Source organism: Lepisosteus platostomus, chromosome 4, assembly GCF_059453375.1.
Source record: "Lepisosteus platostomus isolate fLepPlt1 chromosome 4, fLepPlt1.hap1, whole genome shotgun sequence".
NCBI classification, from domain to species: Eukaryota; Metazoa; Chordata; class Actinopteri; order Semionotiformes; family Lepisosteidae; genus Lepisosteus; species Lepisosteus platostomus.
Window position 1 is genome coordinate 489,064 of NC_142614.1, and position 21,794 is coordinate 510,857.

The 21,794-nt window shown below is 43.3% G+C and overlaps 1 protein-coding gene across 2 annotated transcripts; it reads left to right on the forward strand.

Annotated features, from left to right (window-relative positions):
- The first annotated feature begins 6 nt into the window (after window positions 1-6).
- Window positions 7-18,978, forward strand: strn4 (striatin, calmodulin binding protein 4). Of its 2 annotated transcripts, none has more exons than XM_088627279.1 (18): window positions 7-276; window positions 3,846-3,949; window positions 4,797-4,876; window positions 5,054-5,132; window positions 5,832-6,026; window positions 6,500-6,677; window positions 6,998-7,154; window positions 7,318-7,431; window positions 8,306-8,418; window positions 8,621-8,796; window positions 9,255-9,302; window positions 9,552-9,673; window positions 9,904-10,071; window positions 10,649-10,789; window positions 11,377-11,475; window positions 12,752-12,838; window positions 13,354-13,557; window positions 13,649-18,978. In XM_088627279.1, the coding sequence occupies exons 1-17, from the start codon at window positions 7-9 to the stop codon at window positions 13,521-13,523; spliced, it is 2,301 nt and encodes a 766-aa protein (XP_088483405.1). In that variant the 3' UTR covers window positions 13,524-13,557; window positions 13,649-18,978. The 2 variants fall into 2 exon arrangements, with proteins under 2 accessions (XP_088483405.1, XP_088483406.1); XM_088627280.1 differs by having other exon boundaries at window positions 6,998-7,145.
- Window positions 18,979-21,794: the final 2,816 nt, after the last annotated feature.

Sequence of the window (21,794 nt, forward strand, 5' to 3'; positions counted from 1 at the left end):
TCCATCATGGAGGCGGACAGGTCCTGTGGAGCAGCGGGCGCAACGAACCCGAGCCCAGGCGGGAGCGGCGCTGGACGGAACCCCAACGGGCCCAAAGCGGCGGCGTCTCCCTCCCCGTCCGCCGCGGGGGCGATGGCTGCCTCTTCCCAGCCAAAGGACATGCAGGAGGCAGAAGCGGGCCTCTCTCTGCCCGGGATCCTGCACTTCATCCAGCACGAATGGGGTCGCTTTCAGGCCGAGAAATACCGCTGGGAAGCCGAGAGAGACGAGCTGAGGGTAATCGCATGGGAACTTGAAAACCCGTTTCTTTGGGGGAGAAGCGCACGGCCGGCTCGCTGTCGCTCCGTGTAGGTCGGTCAATCAGAGCAGCAGCCGCGGCGGTGCGATTTCGGGCGGCGGTGGTCTGTACATTGTTGTGTGTCTTCCGACGGCAGGGCTCTGTGCGGGAGCACACGGTCAGCAAGCCTGCTCAACACATCGTCACCAATCGCCACATGAAAGGGCTTGCAAAATCAGGGCGCTGCAGTCCCCGCTCCGGCGTCGTGACACTGTCCCCTCCAGCTGTGCACGGGTGCGTGACCTCGGGGTCAGCTGGCACCCCGAAAACGGAGCGGGGTGACGTGTCCGAGCTGGGGGCTGCGGTGTAGTGTGGGAGGATCAGGCGGTGCTCCCGTCTGAACTCTCGTGAAAAAACACTTCACGAAGTTAACATGGATTTTACAGAAAAGTCACTGAGTTTAATGCTTTTAAGCTTAAGCTCCAAAAGACTTTGGAGTTGGTTGAGTGCGTTTTGTCAAGTGGTGGTCTTTTTTAAAAAGTTTGTAAAATGACTGAAGCCTAATCCTTAAAAATAAGTATCTCGAAGGGCTTGTTTCCAGCACTGCCCTCCAGTGTACTTGTTTGCTGTGTGCAGTCGTGTTACTGAGAGCACTGGCCAGGGCCTCATGCAGATGGTCTCAGAAGCCAGTGTGCCAGCTCTGAATGCAATTGTCTGCTAGTTGTGTCCTGACATGTAGATTCCCATGGCCAGTCACCGTTTCCCTGTGGACTTGCATGTGTGTGTATTGACACCATGCAGCCTGGCAGTGCTCAAAGGACCAGTCGGCCCATTGGTAACACTGCGTGGTGACAAGGCGCTGAGCAGTCGATCCCACTGTCCCAGTTGCTCAGGCTCCAGGTGAGCAGGTACAGGCAAGGGCTGGGAGTGAAATAGCTGTGCAGCAGGTCAGCCATCTCTTCAGAGACATTAGAACCAGTGACCTCAATTCGTCTTCAATTCCAGACTGACATAAAAAAATGGGGCCTGGCATTAACAATATGAACACTGGCCCAACTTCAGGCTACAGAGGCCTGAATAGTCCAAATTTCTTATTTTCAAGGTTTTTCTCAACATATGGTCCTCAACAACAATACATTCATGTTCATAATATTAAGGTTTTAAATCAGTTTTAAAGTATTTAGGTATTATAATATTCTGATTTTTAATAAATTCATTTTGCATCAAACCAACTATTAGTAGTAATACAATATTAGGTACCAAAACATAAATGTTGAATGATTTACCAGGGTTTAACCAAGACTTAGTAATGCCAAGCAACTCTGGATACAAGTCTGTTTTATCAGGGATATAGCACTTTTTACCTCTAAAGCTACCTCTTTTCAGTGTTCAGGTGTTTTTGTGCCTGTGTTTTAAGATAACATAATTTATTGAGCAAAAACTACCAGTATGATAGCTTGAGCATGTGACGAATTAGTTTGCTCATGTGACTTCACTGACCCGTTTGGGTCAGTCCGGGTTGTTATCGGCAGTGAGGAAGGACAGTGGGGAGTGAGGACCAGCTGTGAGTGAAATAATCAGTGAGGTGTGCTGTTTGGAGGTGATAATGATATTGTAGTGTGATGGCTGCAGCGTTACTTTGGTGATATTTGCCCACCAGCCCAACAGGAATTTAGTTTAATTTAAATATTTTTAGGTCTCTCAGAATTAAGACATTCCCGATTCAAAGTACCGTAACTAATTAAATCTTAACTTTCTTCCGTGATTAAAGAGCTAAATTTGTCCATGTAAGCTAAGAAGGACTGTCCCCAAGATTATAGAGCATGGTGGTGCTGTGTCAGTTGAAGATGAGAATCTAAAGCTTTTTGCCTTTTTTTTAGATAACCAGATAGAAAATCGTACCATGACATCTAGTATGGTAGCACTGGAAAATATAAAGTTACAGTCTAATCCTAGGAGCTGTATGCTTGCTTTTTTAAAATCTTTTAAAAAAACAAAAAAACAAATGTCTAGTTAACCTACATACTAGATTGTTTCATATTCAGCCATAGGATCTGGCTTTGGAACTGGTGGACAAGTGGCTCTTTGGATCGGTAGTAATTTGACTTTGAACGTTCAGAGAAAGGCGAAATCACTGCAGGTCCCAGCCTGTGGTGAACCCAGGGCTAGATTCACCGAAGTAACGGTCTGCTCATCCCCCTGTGGGATCGGTAGCTCCTCGGGCTGTGTCCCTTAGATGAGTAACTTTCTGACACAGCAGATGGCCAGTACCTCACTGGCAGTACCGGTGTAAGCATGCTGTGTGTTTGGGACAACACCAGGCACAAAACAGAGCAGGAACAAACAGCAGTACTTGGTAGGGTGACCAAGGCCTGGTCACCAGAAAGAGATTGGGCATTCAGTTTGATGAAAACCAGATGTGAATGTGATTCAGTAAGGTTCTGTTTAACAGAGGAAATGTATTATATATCTTTAGGTAGTTTTAGGCTTCACAGTGGCAGGGGTTTCCATACAGTAGCACACTTGTGGTTTGCCAGACCCCCACGTCAGTGATGTCATCAGTGAGACTGGTCAGCCTCTGTGCACTGCTGGGTGGAATAACACAGGGCACTGTGGTTCCCTGTCTGTTCCCTCTCGTGCAGGTCCTGTCGCTGTAGCTTGTACTATCAAGGGGTGATATCAGGATATTGTGTGTGTGTGTTGCCGTGAGGGTAGAGGGGGTGTTAAAAAGAAAATGAATTGTCCCAGAGAGAGAGCAGCAGTGCTCCGAGGTGGATCCCTGCAGTGCATGTGGGTGGGTTTTGTCTGCTCTGTCTTGGCAGACTCCAGGTAAACAGCTGTTCACCAGGACTGACTTTACTTGACTGAGATAGTCTTCACTGTACATGTCGCCAGCAGTGAGTTCACACCAGATCTCTGTCAGTCTCACTGTCCTTGTCTGCCTGTTTTGTTCAGCAGGCCCTTTGCCCTGGCTGATGGAGAGGAGGGTAGTGGAGGGGGAGAATAGGTGGTTTAACAGATTTGCTAGCCTGCAGGGAGAGATGAGGGAGAGTTCTGTGGCAGCTTGTGTGTCTGAGAACTGTTCTTCACATGAGTGCCACCAAACACATAGCCAGAATGGAATGGGGGTAGTATTTAATTAAAACTATTTTTTTTATTTGACACAGTAAAACACTTTACATTCTTCAGTATGACCTGGGCACAAAATGTTTTTATCTTGGGATTATAAATCTAAGTACATTTAAGTCATTTAAATTTGCAACAGGTTTCCCTGTTGCAAGTGCAGTATGTATGATTTTGTGAAATTTGCTCAGTGTCCAGGTTGTGTAATAACCAAGCTATCTTTGGAAATCAGCCAGCGTGCTGAATCATACACAGCATGCTGAGGGCTACTGGGAAGGTTTGAGTTTGGACAGAATTTCCCTTGCTTAAGACCTGTACACAGGAAGACATTGATGCAGGAGTGTTGGGTATTAAGCAATATAGTATGAACCTACATTGCCTTTGATTTGAACTGTGGTCCTCTCTGTGTCAGGTTAAAGGGTTTATGTTTGTGTGTGTGTTTCAGGCACAGGTGGCGTTCCTTCAGAATGAGAGGAAGGGCCAGGAAAACATGAAGCAGGACCTGGTACGCAGGATAAAGATGCTGGAGTATGCGCTGAAACAGGAGAGGTGAGTGACAGACCCTGCATGAGAGACCTCGTCTACTACTGCTCTAGCATTTAATGTGCCCTTCTTTCCATGGACCTCTGGTAGGCGTGTTTTCTCTCAGGTGAGCTCACTGAAGTACGTTTCCAAAGTACTTAGAAAATTTTACAAAATAGATGCATTCAGAAGTTGAACACAGTTGTGGGACTAGTTGTCCAGGGCTCTCTGAGCTCCCTCTCGGAGACCCCTAAACCTTCTTAAACTGTATGAGGGTCAGGCCTTCTAAAACTGTATGGGGCTGCACACCCTGTGACTCATTAAAGTCATGTTGAATTGCTGGGGGAAGAGGAGATTGTTAAATCTTTTTTATTTCTTCTTTGTTCTTCTAATGTATGGCTGTAGGCTTCAGAGCTGTCAATATTGAAAATCAAGCATTTTTTTCCATTAAAGGTAAATGTGTTGGGGTTCCTAAAAATATTGGAGGTATGCTCTCTCCACATTTTGCAACAGCTGCTAAAGTGACATGGCTGTCATTTTTCTTTCATTGGTTTTCCAGTAATGGCACAATCAATAGTTCAGCTGTTTTTATACAGAGACTGTGAAATACATAATTAAAATGTAGTATTATTAGCACAGCTGAAACAACACATAGAACTGTAATACTCAATCTTACAAAAATCACAGCATTTACAAGAATATGGGGTCATGGTGGGAATTAAATATCTGCAAATAGCTGACTACACCAGTCAGGGAAACAAGATTATCCACGATGGCTTGAGGGCCTTTCTGTAAGAAGTTTCCTGTGGTAAGATACTGGGGAGCTTCCTCCTTTCACTGACCCACAGCTGACTCCTGTGTGTCTCTTCCTCAGGGCCAAGCACCAGAAACTGAAGGCCGGGTCTGAACAGAACCCAGGGGAGAAGAAGCAAGAGACGGGAGAGTCGGAGCAAGGTACTGTCCTACCCTAGTATGACACCAGTGTCTGGTTGGTCCGGTCTGATCCAGTTGTCCAGGCAAAAGGCTTGTGAACTGTTGGATTGCTTTGAATAAGGGTAACATAAATCATGGGCGTTGGTGAATAAATGTGTTTAAATATTTTTTCTGCTGGAATGCCATGTTGTCTTGCAGTTTCCAATGGGCCAGCGGACTCTGATTCTGCTCCAGCCAATCAGATGTCCTGGAAGGAGGGACGGCAGCTTCTGCGCAAGTAAGAGTTCCCCTTGGGAGAAGTTACTGGCCCCATTTCCCTGACCCTGCTGGTCTGCTAGGAAACACCTACACACTGTTACAGTACATCTTCATTGTGCTGCATCTGTTTTCGGAAACCGTCTGCTTCAGTGACTTACAGATGTGCTAAAAGGTCCATTAGCAACATTTTGTCCAGCATTGCTGCTAGGACACAACAGTATAGCATCCTCTGGCACTCACACAGAAAGGCAGACCACAGTGGAGCTGATGTCAAAGAGTGTTGTGGAGTCAGATATGTGCGACTCATTAGCACCTCAAAACCCAGCTCTTAAGACAAAGAGTTTCCAAGGCTTGCCAAGAGCAGTGAAACCTAGGTTCATCGAAAACTGTTAATTCTATGAAATATAAAAACATTGTTTACACAGGAAGACTCGGAAGTGTGTAAAACAGCAGATGACAGTGGTGCACATTTCTGCTGCCACGTGCGTGTATTGTGCAGCTCTCTGTGCTGTCGGTAGGGAACCGTATGGACTGGTGTTAGTCAAATCCATCATGGGAAGGTTATAAAAATAGAAATAATCTAAAAAGTAAACTTTCTTTGAGACTATCAAGTGAAACCTGAGTGTCACCCTGTGTCTCTCCAGGGGTAGTTGTGCATGGAGTGTGTATGCTGTAATGTGCCAGCTCTGTTTACCATGAGTTGCGTCTTTTTTTGCAGGTACCTGGAGGAGGTGGGCTACTCAGACACCATCTTGGACATGCGCTCTAAGAGGGTGCGCTCCCTGCTGGGCCGAAGCAGCCCTGAGGTCAATGGACCCCCGGATGTGGGACCCTCACCTCCTCTTGCAGAGCGAGAGCCCCGCAGTGGTGGGGAATCTCTGCTGGTTAAGCAGATTGAGGAGCAGATCAAGAGGTGAGAGGAAATGTAGTTAGAAACTATGTGTGTATATATAAACTACTGTGTACAGCAAATACTTGTTTTTATTGACAATTGAATGCAATTCCATTACATAACTTCACCATCCATGCTAAACCTCGGCTGTTGCATGAGCAAGTGACATTCTGAAAGGCCCTGGAACATGTGTTCGGGTACATTTGGCAGGATATTGAAAATAATATCATCACATAAAGTATAAGCTGGTTGGTAGACGCCTCCCCTCAGAACTCAATCTGGACGCTGCAGTCCAGAGATCACGGGGGTGAATCTTAGTTGGGAAACCCAACACATGTCAGGTAGGTCACTTAGAGTGATGGGGTGGCAGGGAGGTGCTCTCCTGTGGTCCCTGTGCAAGGTAGATTGACACTTGTTCCTCATTTCCACAAATGGGGTGCTAGCTGGCTGGTGACGCTCTGCTCAGCTTTGCAGTGTTGTTTGTGTCCTGCCAGAAACGCTGGGAAGGAGAGCTCCAAGGAGCGGCTAAGTGGCTCCGTGCTGGAAAAGCTACCTTTTCTCCATGGCTGTGAGGAAGAGGAGGAAGATGACAGTGACGAAGAGGATGATTTCCAGGGCATGGCCACAGACTGCATCGATGGGCCCCGCAAGCACAAAAAGTCCCGTGTGAAGGTAAGCCGTTATTATTTTACTAATGTCTTCATCCAGGATGACTTTCAATAAGAAAAATGCACTATTTCATAACTCAAGCAGGTGTAGAAATTAACTTTGCAGTTGTCAACATTAATTTACCTGTTCTTGCCATGGTGATGTCAATGCAAAGTGCACAGGAAATCGCAGCAGTATAACAGACAATAGAGCCCAGATTCTTCTCGCACAGCTCACAGTGCTACACTCCTTTCAGACCTCTCCTTCTCTAAAGCACCAGGATCACCGCTCCGGTCAGACCTTAGTAACACGCCTGCTTCACATAATGCTGTCTATCGGTGCAGCTGGGAGCAGAGCCAGTTGGTGCTGAGCTGGATCCTGATGATGAAGAGGATGAAGAAGACTCTGAAGACGCCCTGGGAGAGTTCGACTTCCTGGGATCTGGCGAGGAGGGCGAGGGGGCTGGGGAGGCGAGGATCTCGGGAGATGGACGTGAGTTAGGTATAGGATCTTCTTGTCCACACCAATGCCTGTCTGCAGCATCAGCCTCGTGCACAAATGTGTGCACAACCCAGTGGTTGTATGATTTGAATTCCCTCATTCAAGTTTAATAAGATGTCAGCACATTCAGCTCTGTTTGTGTGCATCTGTGTTTGTGGAACAGAAAACCGGAAGAACAAGTTGCAAGGGATGATGTCTGATTTGCGTGATGTTGATGGGCTCCCACCCAAATCAGCCATCCCCTCCTCTGTCCAAGGCCAGTCCCGAGGCAGTGAAGGTAGGTCAGCCAGGTCACATGTGCTGCCCTTGTCACATGAGTCTTTATTTAGCTAGTATGATCCATTTCAGGTCTTATGAAAAACGAGCTCTCGTATGTAAACTTATACTGGTTGTTGGATTATTGTGTTGATTTTAAACAGTTCAAGTAGGTAGTTGCATCAACATGCATAGGCTTGCTCTTTTAATTAAAAACAACAGTTTTCTGAATTCAATGTTAAATATAGAGCTTTCATACCTTAAATATAGAGCTTTCATACTTTATCGGTATTTTGTGAAGGAATCTGCTGCTCATAAAACATGACATGGATCAGACTGCTGTGCAGTGGATGTCTTGTTTGATGGTATGAAGGGTTTAAAAAACGTGTCAATGGAACATAAAAAAGATAATCTGAACATTCAAACCCTAAACCTGTCTTAAACTGTTCTTTGGCAAGGTGAACATTTTCCCTACATGACATGAACTGAACCTGAAGCGTTAATGTTGTAATTAGCTTGAAGTGTTTGTTGTGGATTATGCACACCCAGCATGAATTCAGCCTGTATTTTTGGCCTTAGCTCATGTACTTGGGCCTTGCTTAAAATTGCTCAGTTTCCTCCATTACTTGACTTTTAGCGTGAATATGCTTTCTTCTCCATGTTTAGGATCATTTTCAGTAGCACAGTGCAGTTTAATTGGGATTTTGAACTTGCTAGCTAATGCTTTCTGATGGTGGGTTCATAAAAAGCATAAAAATCACACATCCTCCTGTCTTTGCTGGAGACTGTGTAGGCATAAGGCATTGAGCTATGTAGTGCAGAAGAGGTACAGTCAAGGTCTGGCTTGAGGCTCAGGTTCAATAAGAACTACCAGTTCCCCCTTTGTTGTGCTTTAGGGGGCGCCCTGGGCTTCTCCTCAGATGTGTTTATCCTGGACACCGTGGGGGGCGGAGACATGAACCTCGGGGAGCTGGCTGACCTCACCGTTGACAATGACCTCACCATCGATGTGAGTCTTCCTTCAGGTTCGGAGTAGGCGTGAAAAGCTTCGCAAGCATGGGATGTGGTCTTATTTTTGTGCCTTGTAAGGCAGTCTCTTTTGAAATGTTGAAAATCTTAGTTTTTCTTTTATGTATTGAACCATGTCATGTTCTTGTGGTGATGACAGTAGCAGAAGCGTCGTTGAAATCCACGTGTGACTTTTTCTGCAGCTGCAGGACAGCCGTGAGGAGTTCAAGAAGACGTGGAACCCTCGCTTCACCCTCCGCAGCCACTTCGATGCCATCCGAGGCCTGACCTTTCACCCCAGCCAGGCCGTGCTGCTGAGTGCGTCCGAGGATGGCACCCTGAAGCTGTGGAATCTCCACAAGGCTATCCACTCCAAGAAGTGAGGCCCTGTCCCTTCTGCTGCCTGTCTCCTCGTTTCTGTTTTGTGCTCCTGCATGTATGGAATAAATATCCCCTGAGACTGTGTTCTTCCTTTACAGATTCAGTACTTCTCTGTGTTATCTTTTTTTAAACATTTCTTCCTAATTGATACTTGTTCAATGATTACTTTAACCTGGCTGTTAGCTTTCTTAGTGAGGACACTGCGATGCTGTGATAAACACAGTGGATGATTTTTTAAATTTGTTTGAGATTATTTCACTAATGTTGAAGCTAACTTTTTCTAATTGTTGCATCTGTGGTTTAAAACAAAACTTTGAATTCCCTGCATTTTCTACATGTGGATTCATGACGTTAATACATTAAAACAGCAAAGGATGACAGCATACAAATGTTTTAACATTTTAAATTTCACATTAATATTTTTTATAGGCATCTTGAAATGTCTCTCTCTTGCAGGAATACAGCTCTGGATGTTGAGCCCATCTACACCTTCAGAGCTCACAGGTAAGGCTAAAACCTGTTTTTTTCTCTCTGATGACGGGCCAGATCCTGAATGAATCTCCTGTAGGTGCCGTCAGCATAACTCTTTAGATCTGTTGCAGTCCTGAATTGTTTTTTACCCTGATGCAGTGCATTGCATTCTTAAAGAGTGACTTTAGTAAAATCCATGAAGGGGCTGAGACTCTTTTCCTATGGGAGTCTGACTTGTTTCTCTATAAGCAGCTGCGTGCTTGTGCATTTGTGTGCTTGCAGCGGAGCAGTCCTGTCTATGGCCATGGATGACAGTGGCGAATCATGCTATAGTGGAGGGTTGGATGGTACTGTGCGGTGCTGGAAGATTCCTGACCTTAACGTCGATCCCTACGATAACTACGGTACCCTAAGACTTTGTGCTGTCGGTATTATGTCAGTATTGCCTTAAAGTATTGTTTTCCTTGCATTCCGGAAAATAATCTCAATTTCCACAGCCGAGAATTTTGTGTGCATCTTTTGCTTGTTTGTGTTTGTTAGTATCCAGAGGTGCTTAAAAAGCTTTAGGCCACACTGGTGTGGAAAAGAGAGCTGTACCCAATGTATCAAGAGGTCATGTTTTTGCCTGTTTTAGACCCCAGGATTGAGAGCAGCGTGCTGGCTGGGCACACGGACGCGGTGTGGTGGCTGGCATATTCCCCCGCCCAGCGCTGCCTGGCCTCTTGCTCTGCCGATGGCACTGTCCGGATCTGGGACCCCTCGCAGAGCGCCACCTGTGTCAGCGTCTTAAGCACGGACAAGGGTGAGCAAGCAAAGGGGGTGACTGGACTGTTGGTGTAGGAGATGCCAGGGGCATCAATACATGATGTGCAAGTAGTAACACTACAGTAGATACACCCCCTGAATTGTACCTCACATCAAGTATGTTGCAGGAAAATACTGGTTGGATACCCTTTCCTGAGCAGTTTTATTCATCTTCGCTTGCAGGATTGTGTACTAATGAAGCAGAATAGCAATGCAACTTTTACATAAAAACTTGTCAGTCTCCACTAATGAACAATATGGGTGTCAGATGTATAAATGCTTTGTGGAAGAGCTTGCAGCTACTGATGAAATTGATCTAACCAGTGTGCTGCTGGTCATTCCCGGTGTTCTACCTTCATTATGTTTTACAGCATTGAAATTCATGAAAAGAAAAACAACAAACAAAAAGTGCTACTTAGTATCTGAGCTATTTATTGAAATATTTTAGATTTTTAATGGTAGTAGTTGGCCATTTTTGAATATCATGTTCTCCATTGTGATTTTATTAGACCTTTAAATTTAGGTGTTCTTGTATTCAGATGAGTGACTCGACTCCTCTCATTTGTCTCTGCAAGATCTCGGGATCCCTACCTCAGTGGCCTTTGTGAACTCTGACCCCTCACAGACTGTGGTGTCTTACAATGGAGGTGACACCCTGATCTACGACCTCAGCACTGAGCAGCGCATTCTGACCCTGGAGTCCAAGAGCAAGGAAGGTGAGCGAGAGGGACTTGATATTATTACCCATTCCGGTCAGTGAGACCTCGTCCACTTGCACACCCGTAATAATGAAACATTTCCACTGATGCGCTCTTTCCCATGAACATATAGAGGCAAGTAGCTGCTGCTGCAGAGACTATATCAACACGCCCATAATTTTAATCTTGTATCAAATGATGGAACACAAGAAGGTGCAGTAACTGTCTGGTGTTACCCACTCTGAGTCTGTGTTGGAGCCAAAACCTAGACTGGGAATCTCCTGTGTAACAGGGCCTTTCCCTTGGCCCCAGAGCCAAAGAACTTCCTAATGGTACTACTTCCTGAGAGCCAGATGATAACAGATTCCTGATGATAACAGGTTACCAATGAGAGGCCATGAAACCCATCCAGCTGGTATGGATGGAAGTAGTTAATGGATCCAGGGATCTCATCTGGCTGTTCCTTTGTTAAGGAACACAACCATGGATTGTGATGTGTGATGAGTTTCTGACCGAGCAGGATGTTGGGTGCAGAGTGTGTGTGTGTGAACCAGGATGAGGTGCTGGGAGATTAACGGATGCTGTTCTGATCTCTCTCTATGTAGGCTGCGGGCTAATTAACCGGGTTGTCAGCCACCCTTCACTGGCCGTCTCCATCACTGCGCATGAGAACCGCAGCATCCGCTTCCTGGACAACAAGACTGGTGAGACACCCTGCCCCTGCCCACACCGCGGCTGACTGACGCCTGTCACGTCACGCTGATATTGAGTGGGTGATTGCCACCTAAATCTAACACAGTTCAGGGACGTTAACTGAACAATACTCAACTGGCTTTAATTCAAATAAAGGCTTCTATACAGTTACATCGAAAGATAAAGAAATCCTTGAGAAGCCACCTTTAAAGGCGCTATATACAATAACATTTATTATTATGTAGGAGGGTGTCCTGTAGGGGATATATGGATGAGAACAATTATAATATCACAGATTAGGATTCCCCCATCTGGGTCCTCAGAGGTCCCCCCACCTTCTAGTTTTCTTTCCTGCTAGATATGGTGGCGTCATTATTGTAGCCAGATATTTTATCGCAACACTTGCTTTCAGCTGTAAGACAGCAGGAGCTATCAAGCTACCTATACATTTTTAAAGGTAGTTTAAAAACTATTTGTAGAGGGCTAATAAAAAAAAAACTAATTAAGGTTTCCAGGGTGCTTGCACAGGTCTGTAAAGTCTGTAAAATAACAATTATTGAATTCCCATCCTGGAATAGTTTGGAAAATGAGACATACGTTTGGAATAAGTAAGGAAATCTTAGTATCAAAATAATGCTGACCAAACGAAGTTTACTTCATACAAATAATATTTGTGTTTAACAAAACGACAAAAGGCCTAACCTCCATGTTTTTTAAATCGGCCTGCGGAAACAACGGCGAGCTGTTATTCACTTGACATTAATTCCAGAGTCAGCACTTGTGGACCAGAATCAAGAAATCCAGCTACACAGTTTAGAATCCCAGTGATAGCTATGAACTCTCCTCTCAAACAAATCCGTTGCAGAACAGCACTATTAATTAAAAACACCTTTTTTTTTCATTTAAGCAGCTTGCAGTATTGGTTTGGGACATCTTGATGAGAGACTAGAACAGAAACCCATTACTGGTCCAGCTGTAGGAAGGTCACATGGCTTGTGTCCATTGTTAGTGGCGCATTATATCAGATGGGTTTGCAAAATATTGTCAGAAGAACAAATTTCTATTTGTGCAGATTTCAATAGACTACAAATATTGAAACGTTCTTATTAACTTATTATTCAGACTGCTGTCATGAATTTTTCCTAACTGTTCTAAAAGGGATCATAAGAGGTATTTATACAAATATTGCACAAATTTTGTAAAAACAAAAAAAACATTCTTGCCATGGAGCACAATGTGAACTTGGGTTGAGGAGGCTGTTATGATATCCCTGCTGTGTGTTTGCAGGTAAAGTGATCCATTCCATGGTTGCCCACCTGGATGCAGTGACCTGCTTGGCTACAGACCCAAAAGGCACTTACCTCATCTCGGGCAGTAAGTAACCAGTAGTCTGTAGGTCAGTGCATTTGCAATGTTGAGCACACCAGTCTCGTGTATTCAAGCTACAGATCCTTTCAGGCTGAAACTTGAGCTTTCCTGTTAAGTAGGAAATCACTCAGTTTAGGAACAGAATCAAAAGTTAAACACAAATGAGAGGATACAGGAACAGAATTTAAAAACAACATGATGCACTTCTTTGCACAAATAGTTGTGGGAGTATGGAACATGCTCTCCTGCCATGTTGTTGAAGCTGATGCACTGTATTTTATCAAGCAACGGCTGTATGAGATTCTGGATCAATTAGTAATTATTTAACCACCAAGCAAGATGTGCTGGTATGCCTGTGTTCATTGTAACCTTTCTTATGTTAATGTCTTTGCACATTTTAAGCCTTATCATGGAAAAGCAATGTTTTTTTTTCGAAAGCAAAAAGATTAGCTAAGATTACATGCTTGAAAATTGAGGAACAAGACCCGTTTCTGAGCACTGCTGCGTGTGTGTTTTTCGAGGTCACGATTGCTCAGTGCGACTGTGGACACTGGACAGCCGGACATGCGTGCAGGAGATCACGGCTCACCGCAAGAAGCACGACGAGGCCATTCACGACGTGGCCTTCCACCCCAGCCAGCCCTTCATCGCCAGCGCCGGCGCTGATGCCCTGGCCAAGATCTTTGTCTGAGCAGACCTCCATCACCATGTCTCGCCTCACTGCGGTGAGGAATGCGCACGTACTTGGCCCACACACATGTGGCTGACACGCCCCGCCTGCGCCCCTCACATGCTTATTTTCTTTTCCTGTTCCAGGCAGCTGCCCTCTGGTCTCCAGGGTGCTGGCAGGGTGGCACAGCAGGCACCGTTTAGGCGCTGCACAGGAGCAGGGCGCCATGCGGCAAACCAGCCCAGGGACGCGAGAGCTACACATAACAGTAGTCGGAATAAATAGTGAAGTGTGAGTTTTTAACGGTTAAAGCTATTGTACTTTCATTGCAGCCAACCAGCCAAGGTGAGGCCTTGAACATATCGAATAGGGTGTTTTGTCATCATCATCGTCAAGCCACTCAAGCCTGCAAGACTCATTACACTACAGAGGATGGGGTGTGTGGGTGGGGAGAGGGGGAGAAGCAAATGAAGTCCAAAAACTCAGGATCTGTAAAGTCATGGGGTTTTGGAGACCCTGTACTTCCAGAGGTAGCATACAATGACCAGCTCTCACAATGTCCCCCTACCCCCCAGACACCCAGGGTATAGGCAGCACCTCCTGTGGCTTCATCATGGCATCCAAACCTTATCTACTGTCTTCCCACTCGCGTGCTTGCAAAGCACAGTGCAACATGCATTGACGTTGTAGCATTTTATGTTGTGACTGAGGTTAAACACACTCCACAGCTCAAGCAGAGGAAGTCTAGCGCAGATATAGTTCCTTTAAAGCTATAACATGAATAAAATAAGTCTCAAACACTCAGGACTTCTTCACCTTGATTTGTTGACTGTGTACAGTGTAGTATCTTTCACTGCTGAATTACCTTGGTGCTCCTGGTCTAAAAACAGGCTCCACTGTTGGTAACAGTGCAGTGCACCAATAGATGGCGTAGACAGAGAAAGGAAAGCAGGGCTTTGCCTTCGGTTATTCAGCTGCTTTGTGCAGTTCCCAAAAAAAACTCGGATAACACTCAAGGGAAATTCTCATTGAGGAGTCTTGCAGCTGGTCATTGCTCACTCTGGGTGAAAAATACTATCATCATTATTGTTATAGGTCTTTGTTTTTTGTCAGAATTGGTCTAACATTTCAGTCTGAAGGAGGTGGAGGTCAAAAGGCCTTTGGCTCCAGTTTCTTCTCTGCTCTGTCCAAAAAGGGAACCTCTGGCTAACAGTGTGGCAGAACCAGAGTTTGAATAAACTGGAGACATCAGATTGCTCTTAATTTGAACTATTAAGGGAACTATTAAGGGAAATTGGTTTCTTAGTGATACCTCACCAAAAAATCCCAGGCAAAATGTATAAAATATTATTTAAATATCTGTTGGTTTATTACAAGCAGTTTGTAATGTGGCACAGTTTAATAAGTTTAAAGAGGCATTAAAAACTCAATAGATGAGTTTTACAACTGATAGCAATGCGCTATCGAACAAAGATCGTTGTGACATGCATGCTGCTAGGAGCTCAATTGTCATCTGTTAGTAGCAAAAGCAATAAATAATCTTTCCAGACAGTACACGTTCAATATTGGCAAATCAATCATGAAAACAAGTAAGGACAGATATGATATCCTTTTGGATTTTTTTCTGGAGGGGGTGGAGAAGGTAGTAATTAACTTAAAACTTTTTATCTGAAGGTATGATGGTTGTAATATTTGAAAATAATAATTCCATTTAGTCCTCAGATATAATTATATTTAATATAGTATGATTTTTATGCAATAGTTTACATCTCGCTGCTTTTCCGCATTTTAGAATTGCAGGAATTATCCTAGCACCTTTCATGTAAATGGTTGGGGGGACTGTTGATTGAATGTAATTTCTATTAAATCTTTGCTTATTTTTTATTTGTAAAAACTACATGATATGGAATCTAAGGCTGCCATTTTCTTGCATACTGTGTTTAGGCTGTTTATTGGTGTTACTCTTTCAGCAAGTAAAAACACAAATTGTTTAATTCAGTAGCTTCAAATGCTTAAGCTTCAGTGAAATGGCAGAACAGTAGAACATTTTGATATAAAAGGCTGATGTTTAAGAATTGTTCAAGAATCATTTCTGCATGCTACACAATTGAAATGTGGGAAAGGGGGAGCAAGCCCAGCTGCAGGAGGTGTTTTTCTGCAGGGTCGAAGTGGTCCAAGTTTGTGTGTGACAGTGCTGGGCTGGTCATGCAGTGGAACCCGCTCTATGAGCAACACTACAATCAGCATGCAGTCCAGAATGAAAACACTGAACAGTAGAAAGTTGCCTCATACAGAAGACAAAACTAAATTAAAAATGTCTAAAAACCTCAACCTTAGCGCAGGGAATGAAACACTGGATTTTGCTGCATTTTAAATAATTAAGTTAACTTGTTTTTAGCTCCTGAGATGGTCGCTCTGTTTTTGTTTTGTTGTATTGATGATGTAGGTGGGAGAAGAATCGGGATAGTCCCAGGAGGGAAGTCAGACTCCCACTGTGTAGTAGATTGATCCGTTTCAGGCTGTTTGAGCTGCAAGTGCTTGTTGTGACGTGTAATTGCTCATAACGAGGTAGTGAGCACAAAAGATGCAGTGTGTAGAGTCAGTTTACACTGGAGGCTATCAGGATCCAGCACCTCATGAGGCCTGTAATGGCTCAAGCTGGAATGGAGTGGGAGTCGTCATCGTCTGTATCGGACCACTTGCTTGCTGCTTCTGTGGAGGTGTTGCGCTCAGCTGCTGCTGAGATGGCAGTTTTAATTTTTGTTTGTGCATAAATGTTTTGATCTGTCTTTTAAAAGGGAAAAGTTGAGAATGTGCAGTTATTGTACAGTTTTGTCTACGTAATACTGTCCTATATATATTGTACATAATGCAATTACTTTTGGTGCTAAAGCTCATCCCAGGGCGCAGGAGGGGTGGGACAGCAGTTACCATCCAAGACTCATCTGTGTAACGGAGTGATCAGCATATGGACAGGGAATCCAGTCACTGTTACCAAAAGTCATGCGTCACTCTTGTTTATTTACAACATTTACGTTTAAGACAACAATCTTCAAAATTAAAGTTGAAAATTAGTTCTTCATCGATTTATGCATCTGCATCCAAATAGTAACATATTTTAACTAGTTTCAAACGCACACTGTTCTGCTGCACTTAAAGAGGTTTATACTGAGACTACACATTTTTACATTGAAATCGGCAAAATTTGTTCACAAAAATGTTCACATCCCTACTCAGATGATTAGCGGTTGTTATCTGTTAATCATTGTTCAGTTACAGTGCAGACCTGATCTGCAATGTCTTCACTACGGGGTTCAGCTCTTACAGAAAAACTTTTAAATCCTGCTTCCCGATCTCCCAACCATCAAAGGAACACAATGGGGCTTTGGTTTACATTGAAGTGGTTAAAAAAATTCTAACATGCATCCAGTTGATCTATCAGTCCCTTGCTTACTGAAACTGGAGTAGACTAAGTAAGCTGGTACCAGACTTGCCTTCCTAGTAGAAAGAGAAAAGAAAGGGCTGGCCATTTTCTTGCCAGGTTTCATGCAGTTTTAAAGGACATTTTTTTCACTTTGATCTTTCCCTGACCTTTTACCTTGGAGCTATTACCAAGGCATGACGTTGAAGCCAGGGGCCACAACCTGTTATCGCCTGGCACATCACTGTTCTTCCTGCTTTTCAGACAACAGTGGAAAAAACTTTATGAAGCTCAGCTCCTGTGGAACACATTAAATCTGCCAGGCAGATAGCCAGGCAATAAAAACTCACCTTGGCACACACCCTATTACCTGTCTCCAATGAATAACTAGCCCGCATCATCAGCTGCTGAACCAGAGAGCGCAGGAGGTTTTTGCATGTGCAGGTGTTCATTAATGTGCTAATGGCAGCCCGGGAGACATCGAATAGCAATGAGTTGTTTCACTTTACACTGTTGAGCAAAAAGCACTCTTACACTGTTCAGTCTTGGGTTTTGTTGGAACAGTTTCTGGCAGTATGGCTCAGCTGCACTTCTTGTTTTATGTTGTACAGTGCTGTAACACAACCATGCCTTTATTATTGGTGTGTTTCATTTTGGGTGTGAGGAGAGGATAGTTTAATTTGACCAATCGCTGTATTGTTTCAGTGCACTTTGTGTCTGCTGCACTCTTCCTGATTGATACCCTGGCCTGCGTCTTTTCTGGTTCCTGGGCAGTTGGCTGAGGCGCTTTGTAGAGGCTGTCGTCTCGTACTGGCGGTGCTGCCCCAGACCATCATGCACTCCCGCACTCTCCTGCACCCACAGCCCTGAGTCCGGAGCAGGCTGACAGCTGTGGCGCTGCTTCTCCAGGGAAAGTGAAAACACAGTTGGCAGTGATTCATTTAAATCAGTGTTGTAGAGCTTCTCAGTGCAGACGACCCGGGAGAGATGAGATTAGAAATCTTTGAAATCTACACCCAAGGAAGCAGTTACTGTGTCTTACAAAGAAATGAAATGGGATAACGAAACAAGTAGGGTGACTGAGGTGTAATAATATATTTCATTACTTAATAATTGAATGATTATCACAGACATTTTCATATAGCACACTATACTAACATTTTGTTATTTAAAAAATCAGGTGGAAGAAAGGGCCTAAAGATCTCTGCTAATTGGCTGTTTTTTTATGTTTAAACAAGTAACATATTTGTTGGGTATGAAATAGATCTTAAGATCAGTTTCTTGTGATCAGCTGGTTTCAGCCTGCAGGCTCTCGTCTTCACCTGTTTAATGGTCTGATGGGGCTTGAAGGTATGGACTACACTACTAATACAGTTTAAATAGAATCACACTATCGCTTTCCTTTAATAGAGCTTTTCTTGCAAATGTCTCATCTGCATTTATATATTTTTGGAGCTGTTAAGCTGCTGTGCCAGTTTGTATAATAAATATTTGTATTACATTTCAATTAGCTTTCATGGCAGTTCAAAGCATATAATTCCCTGTGGACAGCAAGAGCTTGAAAAAAAAAGAGGTTTCTACAGCCACATGTCTGGGAATCCCCAACCTAGGAACAACACACATTCCAGAAAAAACAAATCCAACAAAATTCATCCATGTATTTTGTAAATGTCTGATTAACTTTTTCTACGTTTTTTTAAGATGTATCAATTATGTAGTATCTGAAGTGTACTATCTGTTAGTAGGCTTAGAAATGCTTGTAAATGATATGGAAATAAAGTAAAAAAGTCAATGCCAAGGTTAAAGGGCTCTAGTTTCTTTGTGGTTTATTTTTAATACCAATTTATCACTGTGTGATATTTTGTACGTCATTTTAAGCTGTAACTCTTCACAATTTGCTGTAATTGCAGGGGACTAAAGACCATGTTTTTTATTTATTTTTTGTAATTCATTCTAGTTGATCGTGTTTTTTGGAGGGAGTCTTTTATTGTATGCTATTAAGGAAGAAAATGCTTCACAAAATCCTGAAAATAAAAAGATTTTGTATATAGAGTATTTAATGCATTTATTATTTTATTTGCAGAGGTATTGCAGCAATATCAAAGCTTTGGGTTTGGGCTCCACTCTTCTGCACTGTCACTTTCATGTGAGAGCTTACCAGTGACACAGCAGCAGAGCTGCTTCCGCAGTTTGCGGAGTTGCTGAACAATGCGTTTCATTATGGGGTTCAATTGGCTTCATACGCGACATGTTGCTAAGGGTGTAAAATAAATATTCCTGTGTATTTCTCTCTATTCACAGTTCATATCCCGACATGTCTTTCACCATGCAGTGCAATCTTCCTTGGGGCACATTCATCGGCTGGGCTGGGAATACACATGTATCCAAAGTGCTGCTTGCTGGGAACACCTGTTACTATTAAATATTGAGCTTGTTTTCTTTGGGATTTCATTCCAAGTCCTTACACCTGAAGAAAAAGAAAGGAGAAGATACCAGAGTGTTTTAATTTAATACTCACAACCACAGACCACTGATTCTCAAAATTTGTTTACCTCAAGTTTGAATTAAATTTGTGTTATACTGTGCTGCCACTTCAGCCATCACTGAGGGATAAAACACATTATACAGAAACATACCTCTTCTGTCTGCCTCTTGATGTCCCTGGTGTCAAGTTATCCAAATTGACATTTTACCTGAATTCACCGGGGGGTGAATTCAGCATCTATGGGGGGGTAACCGGGTTCCTGAAGCCTGGGTTCAATTCTGGATTAGGGCACCTACCTACCAATTAGACCTGGTATAGATAGATAAGACTTTGTTGATCCCGAAGGGAAATTGATGTGTTACAGCAGTCCAGCCCAAGACAAGCAAAAACAGACATCAGAATAGATTAACAATTGTGCAAAATAAATAAAAATAACTACATAGGTGTGTGCAAAATATGATGATCATAGTCACTGTAAAAACAATAGAATATGTGCAAAATGTGCATAGGTTTTTACAGATTGATTGTCCTAAAAGTATAATGGAGCAACATGCTGTCCATAGACGAGCAAATGAAGAGCTAACAGTCCTAGTCTAGGGCAGTGTTATACACCCTGACAGCCGTCGGGAGGAAAGACCTGCGGAAACGTTCCCTTGAACACCGTAGCTGGAGCAGTCTGTTGCTAAAAGTCCTCTGCTGCCGAGTAACAGTCCCAAGTCCCGAGTAACAGTAACTATGTTCTCCATGTTCTCACATGGGTTTCCTCTGGGTGCTCTAGTTTCCTCTCTCTTTCCAAAAACTTGCTGGTTGGGTCAGTCAGCGTCTCTTAATAGTCCCCATGGGTCTGTGATGCACTGTGACATCTGAAGGGGGCTGTCTTGCGCTAAATTCTGTGTTCCCTGGTTGAACTTTGGGTTAAAACCTTTAACAGACATAAGCTGTTTTCTAGTGATGGACACAATGCTTATTAGCTTGGAAAGCAGCTTTACTTCTTAAAGTTTTCTGTTCTGTTGGATCCCTCCCAATAATAAAATTAAAAAACGAAAGATTTTCCCTGACCCTTAAGCTAAGATGTGTGACTTGGACTCTTCTAAAAATAATTTCTTAGCTCAAATCTACCACTAGATGGCGACATTGGTGCAGATATACATGTGAAACATACAAGACAATTTAATTTTGGGTGGCTGTTGCAGTGCTGCTATTATAAGATTAATTATAAAGGAGGTGTGGGTGTTCGCTCCATCTTGTTTCTTTAGTTCTTAGTTGTATCTAAAGAAGTGTGCATTTGTATTTATATAGCTTTATTGATACAATCTGAAGTACTTTGTTCAAGGATACAACAGTAGCATCCTGTTTTGGGCAGCAAAATATAAAATTGAGAATACTTTTCAGTAATAATGCTACTCACTTTTGGTAGATGCTGACTTGTCACTCTATAGTGATGTGAATTCTTTAGAAATAAACACTTTGTGGTTAAAACTGGTGCATTGAGCTCATAGATGGAATGTCCAGGAATGTTTCAAATATTTTTATTTATCCTGTTCCTTGTTATTTGTCCTGTTCCACATTACATTTGGACCTGATTTTATAGCTTAAAATAAGGTTTGTTTATTTGTTATAGTCTGAATTCCAAAGTAATTAGGGTGCTTGATTGACAGTAGGTACTGAAAATGAGGGGGTTCATTCTCTTTAAATGTCAGAAGTCTACATCTCATGGAGAGCTCTCACCTCTTCACACAGCCAAGCTGCAGAGGTCCGCTGTGACACTTACACCTGGGCAAGTGGGAACACCATCTACTGCTCCTTTAGTGGATCTCTTTGCTGGCAGCAACATCAAGTCAGTGGAAATGTCTGCAGTGGGTTCACAGTGGTCAAGCAAAGGATCTGTTTGTCCAACTTCATTTTTGTGCTTTACAATGTTTTGTGACAGTTGTAACTTTAGAGTACCGCTTGCTCATTTTAATGAGGCAGGACACTACATTAACTATCCTTTTCATTTTATTAGTATTTTAGCTCCTCTCACTATTTGCAAATTGTCAAACACTACTAACAAAAGAAACAGGACCTTCTTTGAAGAGCGGTTTCTCATTTTTCCCTTGGTTAGACAGCAGTGAAGTGCATATTTTAGTCAATTGAAGAATGTTTGAAATGTCTAATGTCAGGCACAAAACTGCCACTGGCAGCAGTAGAAGCCCATATTTAGATATTATGCTTGAATTTCTCATCTACCAATGTAACAGTTTTGCATTCAGCACATTTTTGTCCAAGGAGAACTCTCTGACCGTTAAAATGAGTTACAGAATCAGCAAGGCAGACCTGCGGCAGGACCAGGCTCTGTGTGTAGCTTGGACAGCAAGCGCACATGAAGTGTCTCTTCACAGATGTC

Excerpts from the sequence above, each read along its gene's own strand:
- strn4 (XM_088627279.1), top strand. The coding sequence starts at position 7 with ATGGAGGCGGACAGGTCCTGTGGAGCAGCGGGCGCAACGAACCCGAGC. Across the intron at positions 7,155-7,317 it reads GGGAGATGGACGTGAGTTAG|AAAACCGGAAGAACAAGTTG; the intron begins GTATAGGATCTT and ends TTTGTGGAACAG. Across the intron at positions 12,839-13,353 it reads CACTTACCTCATCTCGGGCA|GTCACGATTGCTCAGTGCGA; the intron begins GTAAGTAACCAG and ends GTGTTTTTCGAG.